The following is a 21569-nucleotide window of genomic DNA, read 5'->3' as shown; positions in this document are numbered from 1 at the left end:
AATCAATTAAGGCTCATATTTGAGAAAATTTGATAACGCATTCAATATTATACTCTACATACAAACAAACATATTATGATTTAGGGTTATAAACCTAGTATATTAATCAAAAACTTTTGACTAAAACATAATCCAAATTCTTAAGCTTTGTGAACAAGCTCACATGCATGTACCATTTGGACATTTGGGTCTCGTTTGGTAGGGTGTAAAATATTTTCAGATGAAATTTCATGAAAACCTTTTACATTGGAAATTTCATTTTTATGAAGGTTTTTCATTGTTTGGTTGCATGTAAAATAATTTTTCATGTTAAACATTTTTCATTGTTTAGTTAAACTGAAATTAATTACTTCAATTATTAGGGAAAATGTTTTCCCTCCACTTGTGATGGAAAATGTTTTCCTTCAAAATTGGGGGGAAAATGTCATCAATAAGGCGGAAAATGATTTTCCATCCCAAATCTTACTTTGTACATTTTAATGTTTTACACCAAACCAAATAATGTAAAATGGGAAAACACTTTTCAGTGAAAGTGTTTTACGCCCTACCAAATGGAGTCTTGGTTAGTAACTAAATATAAAGTACATCAACAAAATGGTTAGTGGATCACGAACACAATAATACGTGCAAATGAACAATACAAGAACACAAATGTTCAATGTTTGACCAAACGTGCACAAATATCCACCCTCTGTTGGATGTGACTGCAAAGTACACACGTATGAAACTTGGATACTCTAGATTTTTGCTCAAATACAACTAGTAACGTTGTCCAAACACTTCAATTAAGACATTGGATTACAAATTTACAAGCTTATCAAATTCTTGTAAGTGTACAACATCAACAGTTTTCCGCTATTACGGAGTAGTATCTGATGAATCTCAAGCCACTTCATCTCCTGATTGGCCAACAAAAAATGGCAGAGAGATGGAGAAGAGAATAAATATAAAAATACGAAGTAATGAAGAATAATTAAAAGGGCCCCTATACTAAATGATTTACAAGTAAAATAAATATGAAAACAACTTATAAAGAAGGATTTAATTGCCAGTCGACTTCTAAATGATCGCAGTCAAATGACTGCTTTAATTTTTCCATAGCTGCATGTCTGTGTTGCAACAACAAAAGCCGACCCTTATCCTCTAGCCCCTCTTTGTCTTCAGATTTCTGCTTACGGGGCAATTTCCTTGAAATAATTTTCCATTTTGATTCAAACTCGCAAGCTACAAGGAGATTAACAGCAGCTCAGAACCAGCATGACCAAGACCAGAAGCATTTCAGAGACATAACAGCAGCAAACAGAATGCTTTTGCCAACTAAGGTTATGAAGTTTCAAGCTTTCAGATTAAGTAAATAGACAAAAACGACTGGTTGAAGCACCTATTGCTCTTTTAATTACTCAGAATGCCATCAGATAGTGTATCTGATATATGCAATATTTAAAAACCTATAGATAACTACTCACTTATCGGAAAAGGCAATGATTTTCTAATAGTAATGGGTTGCAGCACCAACAATAATCTTCATCACAAAATAAATGAACCACCCATTTAGCAAGTACAGCGTACGTAAGAAAACATAGTATGGCATGTAAAGTTTCTAACAGGAGCGGATGGAATGAATCAGTGCATGCATGTAAGTAGATACCTTCACTCTGACTTTTGAAACCTTGCACAAGGCAAGCACAAATCCAAGGTCTTCCAGCCCGAGATGCTTTAGCCCCTCCTTTAAGCTCACCATTGTGTTGTTTCAGACTACGTAGAAACATTAACTCTCAGAAGATTTCTTGAACGCCCAAAAAGAATACTACAACTCGTGGTCAAACATACACTTTGCCTAAGAAATAAGAATCAATGAGCCTATTCTAAAGCATATTGCAAAATTAGAACACTTTCATGAGTTCAAATTTTCTATGAAAGAAACCATCTAGGACATTGCAGTGTTACCAATGGACAGGCTTTTCATGTTTTTAATAGAAACGCAACTGAAATTCTTATTTGACTTAGAAAAACACAATACAGAAACTACCAATTCAAGTCAGCTCAAGATCCTGTGCTTCCATTTCCCTGCACACGCATTGACCTTTATAACTGATACCATATATAGTCATTTCAAACAAATGAAATCTTGGTATAGTAGCACTATCACAACAATTAAAACAAGCAAAAGAACCATGGCATTAGATTAGCAGTTTCCTACCCTGGCCATGCATTGCCTTGGCTCATGCTCATACTCTCTGAAGTTGCCCTAGGTCAGCAAAGACGCTACACTTTATGACCATAATACTACCCTAACCGACTTTCGTATTTCAATGTTTGGCATGATCATGGGTTCGGTGACTTGTATGTACTTTTGGTTTGTGGATTTTAAACTTGTCCATCAGATTTTAGATTTTCATCCTCGTGGGTCTGACTCTCCGGTCACATTGTCATCCACATTCGCACCCTTTCACTCATACTACCCTAACTTACAAGCTGTATGAGCATATCTTGAGATATTAAAATCAACAAATCCTATATAAGTACAAACTACCATCAAATTCTCGAACAGCACCGTGCCAGTGTCTCAACTCTTGGTAATTTTTAGTTTTTAATGTTCAATACAAGTGCCTAACCACATTCATCATATGCAAAGATCAAGATGACGACACAATCCAAGCTATTCCGATCTAGTTCGACATTCTTACCATGTCCCAAATGCTGAGTATCAGATTGCTGAACAAAAGTACTACAGAGTATCAAATTCTTTGCCTCTAATATTCGATGTCGGATAATAGCATACATGGTACAAGACTACAAGAGCTAGTACGAGAATTAGATTTAAACATATACATTATCCCACAAACATGCTAATCTTCTGCAACTTTCAAATTCAACATCAAATTGAGCAAAATTCTCGTCTTTTAATGGATCAAAGTGCATATTACACAAATTACTAACACACTCCAACATTATTCATCAATAATATTACAGCCACATTAAAAAGCACTAACATTTCACAGATTATTTTTTTCAAAAAATTCAATATGAAATTCATAAATATTTGCAAATATACAAGATTTATACAAAATTTCAAGACAGTTTTAGAGAGAGAAAGTGGGTATACCGGCGAGAAAAATCCGTAGAAACGCCAACGTAAGTCTTGAAAGGAGGATTTGTAGAAGCGATAAGATAAACACACCAAGAGGGATTCTTAATAGATGATTCAATGGCGGTTTCCGACACATTTACAAGCTCAATTTTGGAATTAGGGTTAGGGTTTGGAGTAGAATGTGGCTTAATAGATCGAAATGTACGGGACAATTTGAATTGTCTGGTCATAATTTTGCCCTCTTCTAATTTATCGTCAAAATTGGTTGAATTTGCAGAATTTGATTTGATAATTGTTGTTGAAAGGGGATGATTGGGTTTGAATGTAGAGGTGAGAGAGTGAATAGGTTTGAAAGATGAACTCCATGAAAATGGAGATGAAGAAAATGGTGCCAGGAGCTCCAGCAATGGCAGAGAGAGAAAAATGGATTTTGATTTTGATTTTGGTAACATTTGACAATTACTTCATACATACTCCATTTTATATTTCGTATTACGTAGGTCATTTTAGCTCAACATAGGCAAATTGAGCTCGGAACTAGCAAAAAACTAACGTAATTGCGTGCCTCATTCTTACAGTATAAAAATAGTTGTTCGCAAATCGATATTTTTTGCTACGTAAAATGAGACACTTACGTTATTTTTTTTGTTAATTCCAAACTCAATTCGGTTCCTTAATTCCTAAAATGACCCCTAAAACCTTAACTGGATATTTTTCGACATGTAAACCGATGAAAACGTTGAATCCCTGTAATTTACAATTTATAAGAACTTTTGGGCTGCAATTTGTAAATTTATTTAAATGGCTGCAATTTGCAAAATACAAACTTTAATGCAATTGGTAAATTTTTTAAAAAAAAAAATTAAAAAAAAAATCTTGTCCATTATTGATATTGGATAAAATATTTCTACAGCAAAATGTAGGGGAGCTTGTAATCAATTTTTTTTTGTTTTTTCTATAGCAAAATTGACAAGATACCATAATTTGGGTGTCTGGGTTGTGTTCATGAGATCAGGTCTATCTATAAAATTGAGTCATAATAATTTATTACTCCCACCGTTCATTATTGATAGTTCCTTATAATCAATTTTAAGTCCCAAAATTATAATCCAATTTCTTTTTTTCAAATACCATTAATATTAATTTTTTACCAAAATTCCCTCTAATTAGCAAAATAATTTGCAATAACATTTTTGCAAATTTAACTTTCTATGTAAGTTTTGTTTTTCCATATACTTTTATTACTTTTTGTCTTCACTTTTTTGCATACCCAATGTAAATTTACCTTCCCAATATACTTTTACTAAATATTATGTTTATTAATTTCACTAAATATTGCCCATAAGTGACTAAGATTAAGGGACAAAGGGAGTAGAGTAAGTCAAAATCAATCAGATATTTTCCGATCAAATCGGGTCAGATATGATTTTGACACCTTTAAATCTCCATAATCCAAAATCAAGAAACCTCAACTACGACACTATATCAGAGTATCCGTAAAACTCACGTTGTAGGTAAAAAGAAAAAGAAAATCAATAATATAATTTTTTGATGAAACCTGAAGTCTATGATGCTACAAAAGTGTTTGGAGGTAAATCAATCTGAAAAAATGTACTGATGATGTCCTGGTATCTACCTTTCTACATGCCTCGAGCCAAAAAAAAAAAACTAATACACTGCTGAGAAGACAGTCGAAGGGCTTTGTTTAAGACCTATAATAGTGAAAAAAGTAACAAAAACTCTCTTATATCCCAACCTAGGAAAAACGAATGCCTGTATGCACGAAAGGAAAAATCAGTCCCACAATGTAAACTTTCCAAACATAGACAAGATTCTGTTTTCGCTGTTCTAACTCATGATCTCACACTCTGCCTAGTCTTAATCATTCTCTTTAGATTCCCTAGCCATAGGCTGCATTCGTCCCATTCACTTGTAGTAAGGAGTACCTGAACCAAAACAGGAAATGGAACATTATAATGAATCGTAATTTTCACCAGCTTTATATCAGAATTAGTTAAGTTTAGTCAGTTAGCGAGAGGATACCTGGATCTGTAAAGCAGTGCTATAATCACCATTATCTAAAGCCTGGCAGAGTTGAATAAGCTTCTCAGCAGCATTTTGAGATATGTCTCCAGTGTTGAGCTTTGCAAACAAAGCACCCAACTTCCTTGAATTATCTTCGATTTCCCGCTTCTTGGCAGGGACTGCACGAGCACCACCAAGCGCTTCTGATGTCTCATTGAATAACCTTGTCAATGTAGTAATAACAGGCTTCTGGAGTGCTGCAAGAGCAATAAAATAACATATAATTCAGTTATTCAAGAATCAGTTGAGTTAAAACTTATATTCCCTCCAGTTTTTTTTCAAGTGCCCCATAGTGACATGATACACATGTCGATGCAAAACTTTTACTAATACGTAGTAATATTTTTAATTATTATTAACTATAAATTATAACAACTGAATATTAAATATCTAATCATTGTCTGATTCAACAAGTACCCAAAAGACTATATTTCCTTTTTCTTATGTATTTTCACAAACATTGGTCAAAGTATGTTTAGTGAATAGTGTCAAAATCCCCAATGGGGCACTTTAAAAAAATCAAAATTAAAAAAAAAAAAAAAAAAAAAATTCAATTTTGCAGATTACCTACAATGGTGTTAGTGCCTAACTTGGAATGTTTACTTGATTACTTAATAGCACTTGATACAAGTACATCAACTTTTGTTGCCTCAATTTCATATCTAAGAAAACTTGCCTTGAGCAGAGACAAGTCTCAGCTCATTGAAATAAATGTCATCAAATGATGGCATTACAATCCAATGATCCATGAGAGTAACACAGATATACAAGTTTCCATGAGGGATAATAATTGAAACAATCAAATGATGACATTATAAGCCATGAAAGTATCACATGTGTAAAAGTTTCCAAAAGGAATAATAATTGAAACACTAAAGGTTCATCATCTGCATAAAAAGGTCTCATGCATAGCTGTTTATGAGCCATAAAAGTCTATGCCACAATAAAGTTCACATCCTATCCACGACATCTAACCAAGAGTTAGAAGCACTTTTCATAGATTCTATAGAATAAAACGAGAGTGACTACATGAAATGCCTAAATTTTCTGGAAAATTTTGCACAGTTCAGTTCAACTGAAGGTCTTGTATAAGCTTTACTCTAAAATCATAGACCACTGATGTACTCCTAAAGACAACATTAACTACTTTAAACCCGCATAAAAACACAAAATGTAAATGACATTACAAATAAAAGAACCTTATCCTTTACCCAGCTATGACTTAAATTTGACTTTTGACACCCTTCTAGCCCATTAATTTTCACTCAAACAAATAATGCATCACAAGATTAAGCAACCATTAATCCTTAAAAAAAAATGCAACAAATAGTCGACAAAGGATATAACTAAAGTTAATGGGATACAGAATTACAAAGGTCGGCCTTAATGCAAATGGACATCTAGTTCAAATTTAAATTACCCGGGACATTTGAAGTATCTACAGTTTGGACTGTTGGCGGTGGAGCTGGAGGTTCAACAGCAGTCTGTGCAGGTGCAGACTGACTAGGACTTGATGGTTGTGCCGAACCCATCCCAGGTCTATGAGGGACAGCAGCAGGGCTGTTCACTGGCATAAACCCCCGTGGGTTTGAGGTAGGAGCCACAACCTGAGGCATCCTTGGACCAGGGATACCTCCCATGGGAGGTGGAATAGAAGCCATTGAACCAGGTCCTGTTGGCCCAGATTGATAGCTGGAGTTTGTAGAAGATCCCTGCATCATGCTTCAAAAGTTACAATAAGACAAATTCAACAAACCCTTCATATGAAAAATAAACAAGACAGGGATGCACTGACTGGATAAAGCTGAGAACCCAATGTTGGAGGCTGTTGATATTGCTCTGCATTTTTCAAGACTGGGGCAGGAGCTGGGAAAAATGGTCTCACAGCAGGTTGAGCACTGACGGGGGGAGGAAAGTTTGGCTAGAATGAAAACAAAAGAAATCCATTATGACCAGCTCAATGTCTAGCAGCATTAAGAAAAAACAGATCTATTAACATTCCAATGCCACCATCTCAGCAACACCAGAATTACCAGATAGTGTAGCTGTAGCATGGAGGCTAATTATCTCTAAATTTTTTAAAAATTTAAATCTGTACAAAACCAGCTGGACAAAAAACAGTGTATAATCACATGAGTATGCAAGTCTATGGTCGAAATAACATAATTAAATTATATTCAAGAACTTGCAAAGAAAATATTCCTCCAACCATATATTTCACAAATATCAAAATAAAAATATTTGTTTAAGGAAGGAAAAAGGTATATTGACATTGATAATGTCACCGGAAAATGCCTAGTCAAGAAGAAGACAATGCCTTTAGACTAGAAATGTGAAAAGAAACAATCATCACTCAAAAACTAATCATACGACTGCAATAGGACTCAACCTGTAAAATGAGCCTTTTATATATAACTAACTCCCCCCCCCTCTCATCCCAAGGCAACTGGCTAAAACAACGTATATAGCTATCTCAATTCTAGATTTCAGCAAAAGGCGAGCTGATAATGAGCATATAACACAAACATCAGAACTCTCAAGCAGTGCACTCTATCAATACCAGGAGTCATGAACCAAACCAAAAAAAAAAAAAAAAAAAAAAAAAAAAAAAAACCTGAGGAACTTGTGGCGATTGAGACGGAACATATGGAGCGGGTTGTGTTGTTGGCTGATAAGTTGCAGGGGTTGCATGGTTTCTATCCAATTGATAAGGCTGCTGATAGTTCCCACCATAATGACCAGGACCAGCACTAGGCTGGACATGAGCTGTAGCAGTACCCTGTCACATAAGTAAGAGTTAGATAGGAGACAGATAAATTGCTGGTTTGGTTATATCAAGTAAACGCTGGCCTGTGCCATAAGAAGGATATACCAAACATAGGAAAGTGAGGGAAATTACTTGGTAATATTGTTGAGTACTGTCAACACCATAACTGCCAGGATCAGCACCATACACAGCTCCTGAGGACGCTTGTGGATTCTCATAAGTCATAGCCTTTTCTGCTTCTTTCTCTAAAAAAAGAATGATGTGTATCAAAAACGATTATAAAAAAAAGGAAGGCTGGGATATATGAGAGAACAGGAACATTCAGCATAAAAAAGTCACTCATTATTTTGTTGCAACTAATACATTCTTCCCCCAACTGATTAAAAGAGAGAGAGAGAGAGAGAGAGAGAGAGAGAGAGAGAGAGAGAGAGAAAGAGAGAGATAAGATTAAGCATTCTGAGCACATTATACAACATGAACTACTGGCTCCACAGCAACAGAGAATAGCAGAAAAACAAAACTACACATAGTAAATTCAGTTGCTCCAAGTTTCAGCCATAAGTTACTTTAATGCTGTCTTCAGCCCTACTCTATATCTTTGTACATTTAGGTTTGTCTTGCTCTCCAACCAGTGACATCTAGGCCCTCCTGTATATGGTAACAGGCAAACTTGCTTAAAATATAAGAGAACAAAATAAGTGAACCAAGACATAATGTATCTCATGTCTCCCTCCTCCATTCTCCTCAAGGTCCATTCCCCATTTTCTAGGTAGACAGCAACCAAGAAAGCTTAGTCAGAACTCAGAACCTCCATGCTTCATCAAAAAAAAAATGTAGCGGTCAAGCAGACCTGGTCACCCAGGCATGGCAGTCAGTTTGTGGAGTAACACCATCCCACTAAGGAACCAAGCCAACATAAAGCAGAGACCACTGTCATCTTATCTAATTATGTCACTCAAACCCTTCAATTGACTTTGGGACAATATGATGGAATAATTTCACAATTAAAGCCAAATTAAACACCTAATGGTGTCCAACACAAATACCCTAGTCCAAGTAACATAGGTCCTATCTCCAAGTCACCTCAAGAGCCGCCTTGTGTTTTGAGTTCTAAATTCCTACATGTGCTGGCCGGAAAACCACCCGCCATGCTTAAGCTGTTTTGAGAAAACCGCCCAGGCACAGCAAAGGGGAGGGCTCAAGCTAATTTGATTGATTTTTGACTGGTTTCAATTTGACTTTCACTTTCACATCACTGAACTTGAAAACATCTACTTTACTAGTCGCAACCATTGTTTTAGCATTTGCAAATTGCAATAGCCAATACGAAGACCCATGGTGGTCAGGGTCATAGTTTAATAGAACCACAAACCACTTCCAAAAAAATTATCATCATTATGATCTAAACTGCATGTATGTTCCAGAAATACAACATGATTTCTCCCAAAGAGAAACAGCACATCACCCAGAAAAAAGAAGACAGTACTGACAGGAATCAGAGCACCAACTCCAAAGCTGCTGCTGGACACTCTAAAAGAAAATTGGCCAAAATATTTTTTTTTAAATTAAATACCTGGTTGTGAAGATAATGCAATGCAGTCTCTCAAGATGACAAGCTCAGGAGATATATCTTCCCCCAAAAGCTTCAAGAACTCCATTGCGGTAGACAATTGCCCTTGACTGGCCAAAATTTCAGCATATTTTTCAACCAGCTTGCACAAAAATGAACTGAATCGCTTTTGTCCAGAGGCTAAGGCAAAAAACTATTGTCTTTTCCATTAAATCCTGCAAAATAAAAATATAAAAAGAAAACATGGAAATACTTATCACTAAGTGTTCAAGGAAAGCCGCTTCAATTGCGAGTAACAAACAAAAAACTTACCTGTAGACGATCAACATATGGCTTTCCCTCGGGCTCTATTGACAGACAATGTGACCATATCTCCACAGTTTTGTCGATGTTTCCAGCACAGATATAACAAAGAGTTGCAGCTAATGTGTTCCCAGCAACAAAGAGTTTTGAGGCAAGTGTGTCACATAGTGTTGTCCACTCCTCACCTTGTGCAAACTGCCACAAGCAATTAAGCAACAATGTTCATATAGCATACTTGCATAAGTTACTGAAGTACATATGGTTCACAATATTCCTATGATACCAGCCTAAGTCATACTTCACTCGTTGAAGGAAAATAATTTGCTAAAAAAAAGGAAAAAACAATCCTGGGGGCACTACTATATATATTCTTCAAAATACCAGGTACTAAGGCATAGGCCTTATTAGCTTTTTTCATCTTCTTATGCTATCTGAATTCCTATTCAACCCTACATAAAATATACAGCAACATATGGATGGTCAGGTAGCTTACAGAGCAAATAAGAGCCAATGTCTCCTTCCATGATTTCAAAGGTCTAGTGTTCACAAGGCTCATGAGGTCATGATTTACCATTGCAGAAACAACCTGCCATAACAAACCCCAATATACATTCAGAATTAAGCTATATGAAAAAAATAAAAAATAAAAAATTTTACACCAAAGATAACTAAATTAAGTATATCATCCATCAATCAGATCCAAAAGATATAACAAGGAAACTGAGCCAAGAATTAATTATAAAACACCTTGAGATAAGGCAAGCGACTAGTCTTCAGGTACTGATCAAGAGTACTTTCCCACAGAGAGACACTGCCGACATGAGCAATCACAAGGGCATCAGCCATTTTGTTTGCAGATATACATAAAGCAACTGCCTCCTTGTAGTCTCCAACTACCAAGGCACGCTGAACTGCATCATCAAATGCTGGATCAGTACTCTCTTCAAGTCCATCAGATTCTGCCTGTTTCGGCTCCTCACTTGGTACAACTTCACTAACAAAGTTGTTGCTAGCACTTGATACTGGAGTTTCAGCTTTCGGGCTAGGAAGATTATTGAAAAAGTCTTCCCCAGTGTCAAAAGAGAAAGAAGCAGATTCCTTCTCAGCTACAAAGCCCTCTTTATCTGCATCATTGTCTTCAAGCCCAAGAGCATTGACTTGCTGAGATAAATCATCTTGAACAGTCTCTTTCACGTCCTCTGGCACACTGAAACCTAGATGTGCAAGAAGCTTTGATCGTGCAGATCCATCATCTTCAAACATGATTTTCAAAAAGCCCCAAGTTTCCCTATCATCTTCAGACCTGCATATATGCAAGAGCACGACACCCAACCAAAAAAAATAATATTAGCAACAACACATCCTATTTAATAGAAACATAGAACTCCATAATTAGCCCGGAAACATACTCAGACTCTTGTGATTTCTTTTTACATAAAGCTCTCAGAGAAGATCTTTCTCCCTTTTGGATGGCAGCTTCAAATTCAGATGAACGACTCACCAAACTATCTTCAGTAACCACGTTATGGACATAAACCTGGATAATAATGATGAAGTCATCAAATGCAATCATACAAATAGAGCAAAAAGGCAGTGGACAATTCAGTACCTCCGAAGATCCTCCTGGTGCACCAGCAGGTGCTGCTTTCGGATGAAATGAAACAAGCTTTCCTCCAAAACCAAAAGAAACACCAACTGGTCGTTTATACCATTTTGGAGCTTTCAAGGGTGCTGCATAAATTTTACAGTAGATAAAATATAAGAATCCAAAATAGATACAAATAAAACCTATAGAACATAAAATAAAGACACTATGGCTGATCTAATAGCACTACAAGAAAAGGACAGAAGCTTGTTCAAGAGATTATACCAGCACCAAAATCAGTTTCTGAAACCCCGTAACGATTGCAAGCCTATGAACCACAAAAGGAGATAAATCAATAAAGTACAAGTCAGTCAATAAAGCAAGAAAAAGGTACAAGACATATGATATGTCCAGCAAGAGAATGCTGTGAAGATAGAGAACCATAAATAGAGAAAACTAAAACACAAAAGAAAGTTACAAAATAATATTAAGTACAACCACACTCGGATGAATTGGTTCAAGAAGCTTTCAGCCACGCAACCCAGGCAAGATGAGATTTGACCTGCTGGAACTTCATATTTAATGTTGGCACTTTACTAATTCAAATCAAGTTACACACAGGTTGTCAAGCAACTTCATGACACTAGCAATATCCTTACATCTAATCTACATCAATATAAGACTGGCTAAACTGACTGAAATGAGGCACTATTTCTATAAAATTTTTCCTGGCTTGTGAGGTTCTAAGAGCAACTCCAATGATTTCATAATAAGGACTTTTGCAATACAAATAAAATGTCTAACAACGTGCTTGCCATAGGAGAAAAAACAAATGAGCAACATAAAAGCTATTGTAGCCCAAACAAGCTAGGTTGCTTGATTAGAAAAGAGACAAGTAAACTCCGCTCACATTGTAACATGTGTACAACTTTTAATTTGTTTATATTTTATTTTTTGCAAGCTACAAGGCCCTTGTAGCTCACCATTTGAACACTTTGTGGCCAAAAAGTGTTGTAGCTTAAAAATTGATGTGGCAAAGCAAGCTACAAGGCCCCTGTAGCTAACCATTGGAGATACTCTAAGGTCAGGATTGCAATTTTAAAACTTTAACCAGCTACAGAGTAAAAAATCCTTCTGTTCAAAATGAAGACATTTAACCAATCTTACATGTATTAACTTGGTAAAATTTAAATAAATAGCATTGGTACATAATAACAATGCACTGATATTTGATAATCATATCATAAACTGACATTAATATTGCATCACTATTGTAAAAATGAATAGTGTTTTGATACCTAGAAACAAAAGGCTAAAGCACCTTAATATCTTAAAATGAACGGATTAAATCTAAACCTTTTTATATATCTACAACTCTACAAGTGATTTGTTACTACATCCAGATCTCATATTTCTAGTCTTCTGCTAAACAAGGTCAAATACTTCAAAGCAGGGAGATCCACAGAACAAGCTATAAGCACATACCTCAATATTGTACAAGCCAATTTTTCCATCAAACGAAGACGCTGATATGACCCCTGGTATCTTTGGGTACCAGTGTACATCAAAATTCCAGTTAGTGCTAGCAGGCAATTCACTGACTATCTACAATAATTTAAGACAGGAACACCACAAGGCATAAGAAACTGACATCAGCTGAAAACACCAGATTATACAAGATAATGGTGCATGTCCGGGAAAAAGGAAAAAAAAAAAAAAAAAAAAAGGTCAAACCTCTCCAGTAACAGTATCCCAACAAATTGTACGGTTATCCTTGGCACATGTAAGCAAGTAGGTGCTGTCGCTGGGGGACCATGCCATTGAAATTACACCTATTTCATTGGAAAAGAACAGAGTAGATATAAGCATAATAACCAACATATCTTTACAGATTTTCTAAAAGCTGCAAGCAAACAATGCAGGAAGCAGGAAGAGATGGAATTTTTAATTCTCAGCACAAAAATAGTTATATTCAATGAGAACTTATATTCAAGACATCTCTAAAAGTGGCATTGGCGAATTGAACAACAGCTTTAAATTACATGAAAAGTGTAGATAAAATGGTATCAATAACCACCCTATCCTACAACTATGCACACCCTGCCCCCAATGCAATTTAAAGAAATAACAGCTGTGGAGCACTATAAACACAGTAGTACAAAACCAGATGGTTACCTTTTGTGTGCCCTACAAACTCTCTCACAGGTGACATAGTATTCCTCATATCCCAAAGCTGCAGCAACCGCATTATATCATAAAACATGAATTTCAAAACAAATTCATATATTACAAATTTACAATGTAAAAAGGCATTACCTTAAGAGAAGGTGAGCTATCATCATCTGACGCAACAACAAGCTGAGTTGCTATTTCAGGATGCCACTGCAAAACAGAGGAGCGCCTTCGGTTTGAATCTGAATAAAAACTGTCATATGGCAAAGCACACCATTAATCAGTCGTAAAACTATTTTTTTTTTTTTAAAAAAAATCTATAAGGAGAGACAGTAGAAATAACATATATGAGTGTATTACTGGCCTGATAACTGACTTCTGCTTCCTCAAGTCCCAAATAACTAGAAAAAATAGCAACATTAAGATGATCATTTGTAGAAAGTGAGCAGCACCCAAATGCTTGAAGGCCAAGAAAACAATGCATGAAATTCCTACTTACCAGTTAGCCCATTGTATGAAGTAGAAGCCAGGATAATTGGCACCTTGACATTCCAAGATAAGTAAGATATTTCATTTTGCGAAGCTGAACCAGTACCCTGCACAAACATTTGTCATAAACATGTAGTGATGTAACACATGAAGCAGTTGCATGGAAATTTGCAAACAAAACACACTATTTCACCTTCCTACTATCTCTGTCCTAATTTCCTTTCCCTCACTTAATAGAAGGTTTGCCTCTTGATTGGCGGAATCTTAATGAAAGGTTAAAGTATAATATTAATTAGGTAACCATTGTTACTAATCTGTCAGGTGTTCATAATAACCCTGCTTCAAATAGAGATAGTTATCAACATGAGAAACAGTTTGACTGCCAGGTCAGGGGTAGAGAAGACATGTCAAGAAGGTGAAAATAAAAAAGGCTTAAATGAGATATTTCTTAATATAAATAATAATTTAAAAAAAAAAAAAACAAACAAACAAACAAACTATCAACCATACTGGAGATACATGGACCAAGAATCAAATACAAACTTGAAACATCAACCGCTTTATTGCTAATCCAATAATTTTTTTAAGCAGGTAAACACAATCATATGAAACATAGCAAACGATGTCATAATCCAGAGCAATGAATCAAATAATATGTTTTGGTAATGTGACTTAACACAGCGTAAACAAATTTGATCATTACTTTTTAGTTCCACTAAAGGTCATTTGCCTCTTACAAGAAGCTATGACATAGAAAGCTTAAAGTCTGAACTCATTGGAAAAGCCAAAAGGAGGATCATGCCTTAAGAGGAGGGGGATGTCGAGGCTCATTTGGTGATGCCAAATCCCATATGCAAATTTCGCCATCATCGCCTCCAGAAGCAAGCAGGTTTGGCTGAAGCGCACTAAATTCCAAACCACGAACCTACAATTATTAAAAGAAAAATGTCAGTGGTGACAAGGCAAAAGCTACCCGCTGAAATAGATAGTATATGAGAAATCAATATATAAGACTTACAGGCCCTGTATGCTGTGTCAACTGTCCAACAACTGCATTACCACTTGCTTCAGAGCTAAATGGATAAAAAAAATCCAAGGAGAAAAGAAACGAAACAACAGATGAGTAAGCATCGTGCTACAAGCAACCAAAGATCTACACAACGTATAGTCATATAGTATTACAACCTGGAATCAAGTGAAGGAAAATCTCATCGTATCAAACACATAGCTCAAGAGCATGCAATGCAGCATCTAACAGGTTGGCCAAAGAACAGCACTAAAGGAAAAGGATACAAATTGATGGTAAAATTTAACACCCAGCTAGATCAGATCAGCATTTTGAATACCCAGAAGACAATGATTGAGGTGGCACATATAGCTCACTCTAACCGGATATATTATTGTTAATAAAATACCAGACTGCCTAATTTTACCCAATTCGCTCCCACCCTCGCGAATCTTGTCTAAGTTTAGACCTACCATGGACTATGTTCCAAATTTGTACCAAACAAAATATACCAACTAGTTAATCCCTGTACAGACAACGCTATAGAAAAGACTTATTTCACCCTAAGATTCTTAATGGTAGGAAAATTTACAAGTCAGCTATAAAATCTTTCCATGTTACATATATGATATATCACAGACTCAAAGTCAAATAAGCAAATGTGAATAAAACTTCTCAAGCAACAAACAACAAACATGAATTTCCTGATGCATTTTGCGGTGTGGAGTTGTGGAGAAACAGTGTTACTCCTGTCAATATGCATATACATCATAAATCCAAATTCCCATCATCAAGTAACTTCTGCCAGCCTTTCGAATGATAAACTGGTGTCAATGCACATCGCCAGACATAATAAACAACCCAACACCGCTAGATAGATAATCCCATCATTAAAATACACAGATCCACATCAGGCCCAAAACTCCTGCCATACCTACAACTTGAGGAACCACTCATACATTTCATCTATGCAAGAGAAATCAATGCATTTTCTGAAATAATTAGCAATTATTCAACAATTATTTTGTAACCAAATTTTCAGAATTACAAAACAATAGTTTTCACATCCACAAGAAACTAGCAAACAATTTAATCACATTAGGCTATATTTAACAATCCAATTTTCCACAAACAAAAATAATTAGCTATAATCTCAATTACATTGACATAACTAATCAATTCAATCATCCCAATTCAGAAACTCCGCAATTCAAACCAAAACAAATGACGATCAAACAAAGATTCATATACCTAATCAAAGGAAGAGGATTCCAAAGACCAATAGTCCCATCAATAAGACCACCAGCAATCAGACCCATAGAATACTCTTCAGAATTAGATCCATTTTTCCCCCAAGAAAGGCGATTAAACCTCTCGGAGCTAGGAGATTGCGCAACCATAGGAATATCATGATCATCAGAGTTGAAATCGAGCTTGAAAATCTCGAGATTAGAGGAAGTGCTAAAAGACAGATCGACAGCACCCGCCATTGTTCCGGCAGCAAAGTACGGCGAATCCGGCGACATCGCCACCGATGCCGATCTATTGACGCTCTTAATGCACGCCATTGTGGATCGATTGACGCAGAAAGAGTGAGAAATTGGGGGTAGGGTTAGGGTTTATGGGTAAAGAAATAAATGAAATTGGGGGAAATTTAGAAGAGTGGGAAGAAATGGAGAAAGAGATTTAGATCGGGAGGAGGGGAGGAGAAGAAAAGAGAAGATGTTTGTGTTTATGGAGAAAGAGAGTGGATTGTTATTAGTGTTTGTCTATTTTTCTTTGAAATTGCATTATTTTTTTTATTTTTTTTTTTTTTTTTTTTTAAGATTTTGGAGTTTTGACAATGGTTGTTTACAAATGAGGAGGACTTGGTGACGACATTGGGCGAATTGTGATGAAGAGTTATTGTCACTCGTACTCAAGAATGCTACAACAAATACTGGTAGTAAAAATAATAAATAAATATTACAAAATACGAAATAAATTTTGCTATTTTTTAGGGTATCTTAATTAGTGTGTTTTGTGTGTAGTTGCTATTTATTCTAAAAAATTTATAATTAGTGTGTTTTGTGTGTAATTTATCACTGTATGTGAGCCGCTTGTAAAAGAACAAAGTAATTTTAATAACACTAATTGAAAAACCTCTGTAATATTGACCGATAACTTTGACCGAGTAACCCTTATAATATTGACAAAATAACATGTGTGCCACTGACGAAATAACCCATGTAACACTGACCAAGTAAACCTTATAAAACTAAAGAGTAACTCATGTGTGGTTGGTCACAACATGTGGCCAGCCACATATAAGAATTTGTGATCATTAATTGAGTAGATTTCATTTTATTATATCTTTTCTTGTACATCAGATGTAAAAATAAAGTCAAGATTTAGGGGTTGTTTGGTAATCGGCGGTTGGCTGTTGGCTTGTTTGACTAGCTGGAAGTATTAGTTGTATGGATTGGCATTTTAAGTTAGTTGTTTAAGCCACTTGTTTACAAAAATAATTTGGAAATCTATTAGTGGTTGTTAGCTGTTTATTAGTGATAACGTAGGTCAATAAGCCAAAAGTCAATAAAAAAAACCACTCCTGTTATATTTTGGTTTTTTGCGGAAAAGCCAGCTTAAAAGCCAACAAAAAAAGCCAGCTACCGAATATATTTTTCGGTTGTTAACCAAACTAAAAAGCCAAAAGCTAGGTAAAAAGTCAATTGTCAAACTCCCGTTCGTCAAGACAAACACCAAATAATTATAAAACTTCGAACGGGACTAGTACAATATAAAATTATTCATGTCAACTCTTGAGAATATAGTGAGCAGTGAAAGTGTAAGTGAATCCCCCAAAATCACAAAGGTGAGTTTCTCATTTGATCTCATGTTCTTAATACCACTGCTTATGACTTTAACCAATTAGATAACAAATCAAAATAATATGTATAGTGAGTTAGTTTTGTAGAATGATTTCTATAGATAATCTTAAATAAGAAATATAAGATTAAAAATTAAGGGAAGAATTCAAAGCTAAAATCCGCTAAAATGTTAGTGAATTAATTTAATGAATGCTAATACAAGTTGTAGTTAATATGAAATGGTTACCATCAGTAGATGTTTTATTTTATTTTATTTTTATTTATTTTATTTTATTTTTTTGAAAGGTAAGAAAAAGAGTTAACATTAGGAGGTCCTTTTCACAAGGAGAATTCTTAATGCATTTGGTGGGAATATGCATCCCAAGTCCCACATGGAAGAAATAAGGAGGTGAGCTCCTTATTAATGAGATGTTCACTTTACTAGTATGAGGCCTTTTGGGTTGTGCCCAAAAACAAATATGTACGGGCTTGGCCGGCCTAAAGCGGACAATATCATATCGGTGGGTGTGTGAACGTGTGCAGCGGCCTTAATAACATCGGAAATAAGAATAGAAGAAAGGCTAGAGTTAGGGCATGTTCTCATACGTTTATTTTCAGTTCAGTTCAGCTCACAGTTCAGTTCAGCTCCTAATTTCCTTCTCTTATAAAATATTCATTTCAGTTCAGTTCAGCTCCTAATTTCCTTCTCTTATAAAATATTCATTCCAGTTCAGTTCAGCTCCTAATTTCCTTCTATTATAAAATATTCATTTCAGTTCAGTTCAGCTGATTTCAGTCTATTAGAACAGGCCCTTAATATATGAAGAAATGTTCATGCTATTAGTAGCTACACTTAGTGGGAGAATCTTGAAAATGTGTCATGTATTGTTATGGATAATGCTAGACTTATAACCTCTCTATATGCTTCAACTAGAAAAATATTTTTTGCAAGGTTTGTTTGTGTTTTATAAGTGATAATAAGGCATCGCATACTTCAAAACAAGGGATAGTACAATCGAGCTGTTAACCGCCTTGGGATATAATGGGTTAATTTTCCGTTTATAAAGCGTGTTGTGCACACTAAAATGGTAGAGGTTCTAATCTAATTGATACAAGAGCTAAATCGCTAATGGTATTGACACCTTTGCATAAAATAAATATAAACCAAACAAATTCAAGATGGTATGGGAGTTTGAATCTATATCTCTATAATATGAGATTTCATACCAATACATTCCAGTTTAAGAGGCCGCCCTAACCAATCAGACTGATTGACGAACCATTGTAAATCAACACCTTTGTGGGCCAGCTTTGCAATATAGTACATTTTTTTATTATTAAAAAACTTAGATTTAGTATAATGGTTCAAGAATGATGAACCAGCACCATCTCCGTCTACCCCTTGTCATCTCGCTAATCAACCACGAGCCACCACAATCATCCTTTTCGCGTTCCTTTTCTTCTTCCCTTCTTCCTTCTTTCTCAACAACCACTCCAACACCGTTTCGCGACGGTAACAAAAAAAACCCTAGTAGCAAAAGGGTGTAAATTAGAGCCAAATCTACCCCTTAGGGCCTTAGGGGTAGCATCTTCTACGTTGAAGCAATTTCAACCACCTTAGGTGGTGATAGCGTTGTTGTGATGGACTGATAAAGGAGGAGGAAGGGAGGAAGAAAGTCTAGTGAGCTGTAATGGAGGAGAAAGAAAAGGAAAGTACAAACTTGCCCCCAAATAAATACTCGTACATAGTAAGTGAAATGTCTTATATGCCTCCTAATTTACCAAAGGCTGATGAACATGTATTTCCTCACGCTTTAACGAACCAGACAGGAGTTAAGCCTCTTACAAGGGACTGAACTTTCACGAAATTTAAAAGGAAGGGACTACAGTTTTGGAAGTTAAAAGCAGGGGACTATGCCTATAACTCTGGCCAAGGTAACCTCCTACAACCGGTTTCCATGTATTTTAAGATTTTTTTTTTGAATCACTGACAAGCTTTTAAGTGCATTGGAAACAGAAAAAGTTTTGCAAACAAAAGTACCCGTTATACAAGTATTTAACACAGAGGATTTTCTAGGACAAAAACTTAATTTGAAGAACAATAAGCACTGAGTTCTCAAAAAATTTGTTTTTTTTTTCTTCAAACAAGCATCTAAAATCTAGGTTTGTCAAACAACCAAGGGAGCCTTTGTGTGCCTCTGAATTTGATCTTGCAGAAAAGGTTGAGTTGCAGTAAGTTAATTATTTTTTCCATACATGTAGTGATTTATGAGCTGAACAGAGAATAAAGGAATTTTTTTTTAGTTGGAGCTTTCTGAAAATGGTAGTGTAGGCATTAAAGAAGATGAAAGTACTACTTTTATAGGAAAAGGAGGTAGCTTCCAACTCCCTACAACAGGTTACCACACCGGTGTTTACTTAAACAACCGGTTTCAGTCCCCTACATTTACATTTCGTAACTGTAGTCCCCTCCTTTTAATTTTCTTGAAAGTTCAATCCCTTGTAAGAGCATTGCCACCAATGGGGAGAAAAATGCCCATGGGTAGTTTTTGGGTTTTAATAAAAAAAAAAGTCCCCATCAATGGGCTAAATAAAAAATGCCCATGGGCAAATCATTTTATGATCAAAGTTTGGGCAAAATTAAAATCAGATCAACAACTAGTGGGCCCCACGTGCATATCTTCCATTAACTTTTTTTTGCTCACCTTACCTCAAAACGCAGCGTTTTGAGGAAAGGAAAAGCAAAAAAAAAATACTACTTGCAGCCCTGACGGGCGCGTCAGCACGCCCAATCAGGCGCTGACACGCGTCCTGTCAGGTAGCTTGGACCAATCAGGAAATTCCTGATTATTGCAACGGTTATATTTTTTTAACGGGTATTTTGTGCTTTTAAAATAAAATAAAAAAAAATTTACCAACGGCTAGAAAAAAAATCCCTACAAATAGAGACCCATTTTGCCTATATTTTCATATTTCCAAAATTCACATAAATTTATTGTATTTACATTTTCTCTCAATTTCTCCCTCATAATTAGTCATCCTTTTAATATTAGTATTATTATTATTATTATTATTAATATTATTATAATTATTATTATTAAAATAAATATTATTATTATTATTATTATTGGAAGTATAATTATTATTGTTATTATTTTAGCAGTATTGTTATTAAAATTATTATTGTTGTTATCATTATTTTTGTTATTATTATTATTATTTTTTATTTGTGTTATTATTATTATTATTGTGTTAGTTTTTGAAATTAATAAAAAAAAAATAGATATGGATCCCAATAACCCCTTTTACTCAATAATTTCTCAAAATTGTAATGATTTAGATGAGAATTTCATGAATCAACCTCAATTTCAACTTTTCCTACAAAGATTGAGCAACACCTCTCTGCAAAACCCTCCACAACAACAAATACCTCCACAAATTCCAACTGAAAACACTGATTACGAGCAATCACCTCCTGTCTACCAAGGAAGTAACTCTCAGTACGATGATAGCCAAGAAGAAAATGTGACTGAGACACCTCAATACCCTCCGTCGACTCAAAGAATGCCGGTGGGTTCCAACCAACAACTCGCTAAAGCTAGTCGTATTTGGTCAGTCGCAGAAGATGAAGCTCTTATTGGGCTATATTTAA

The 21569-nt window shown here is 35.4% G+C and overlaps 2 protein-coding genes across 2 annotated transcripts; both read right to left on the bottom strand.

Annotated features, from left to right (window-relative positions):
- Positions 1 to 768: 768 nt before the first annotated feature.
- Positions 769 to 3542, bottom strand: LOC110705720 (structure-specific endonuclease subunit slx1-like). Its single transcript, XM_021883636.1, has 3 exons — positions 3107 to 3542; positions 1649 to 1755; positions 769 to 1224 (listed from the first exon to the last, which is right to left on the bottom strand). The coding sequence occupies exons 1-3, from the start codon at positions 3319 to 3321 to the stop codon at positions 1028 to 1030; spliced, it is 519 nt and encodes a 172-aa protein (XP_021739328.1). The 5' UTR covers positions 3322 to 3542; the 3' UTR covers positions 769 to 1027.
- Positions 3543 to 4618: 1076 nt separating this feature from the next.
- On the bottom strand, positions 4619 to 16983 carry LOC110705719 (protein transport protein SEC31 homolog B-like). The gene is given in 23 exon segments (XM_021883634.1): positions 4619 to 5037; positions 5135 to 5373; positions 6597 to 6888; positions 6972 to 7097; positions 7791 to 7955; positions 8076 to 8188; positions 9517 to 9703; positions 9705 to 9728; positions 9826 to 10011; positions 10310 to 10402; positions 10564 to 11119; positions 11226 to 11353; positions 11426 to 11547; positions 11687 to 11729; positions 12887 to 13006; positions 13136 to 13233; positions 13577 to 13634; positions 13718 to 13826; positions 13938 to 13974; positions 14073 to 14169; positions 14865 to 14987; positions 15081 to 15135; positions 16320 to 16983. Coding segments are annotated over 23 exon segments (3381 nt in total). The 5' UTR covers positions 16637 to 16983; the 3' UTR covers positions 4619 to 4944.
- Positions 16984 to 21569: the final 4586 nt, after the last annotated feature.

Source organism: Chenopodium quinoa, unplaced genomic scaffold (genome assembly GCF_001683475.1).
Source record: "Chenopodium quinoa cultivar QQ74 unplaced genomic scaffold, ASM168347v1, whole genome shotgun sequence".
Lineage (NCBI taxonomy): Eukaryota > Viridiplantae > Streptophyta > Magnoliopsida > Caryophyllales > Amaranthaceae > Chenopodium > Chenopodium quinoa.
This window is presented reverse-complemented; position numbering and strand designations above follow the sequence as displayed.

What these genes read in the sequence shown, in the direction of transcription:
- LOC110705720 (XM_021883636.1), bottom strand. Translation starts at nt 3,321, where the DNA reads ATGACCAGACAATTCAAATTGTCCCGTACATTTCGATCTATTAAGCCA. An exon ending in TCTACGGATTTTTCTCGCCG is followed by an intron (nt 1,756 to 3,106) that starts GTATACCCACTT and finishes GTTTCTACGTAG; the next exon opens with TCTGAAACAACACAATGGTG. An exon ending in TTTCAAAAGTCAGAGTGAAG is followed by an intron (nt 1,225 to 1,648) that starts GTATCTACTTAC and finishes ATCTCCTTGTAG; the next exon opens with CTTGCGAGTTTGAATCAAAA.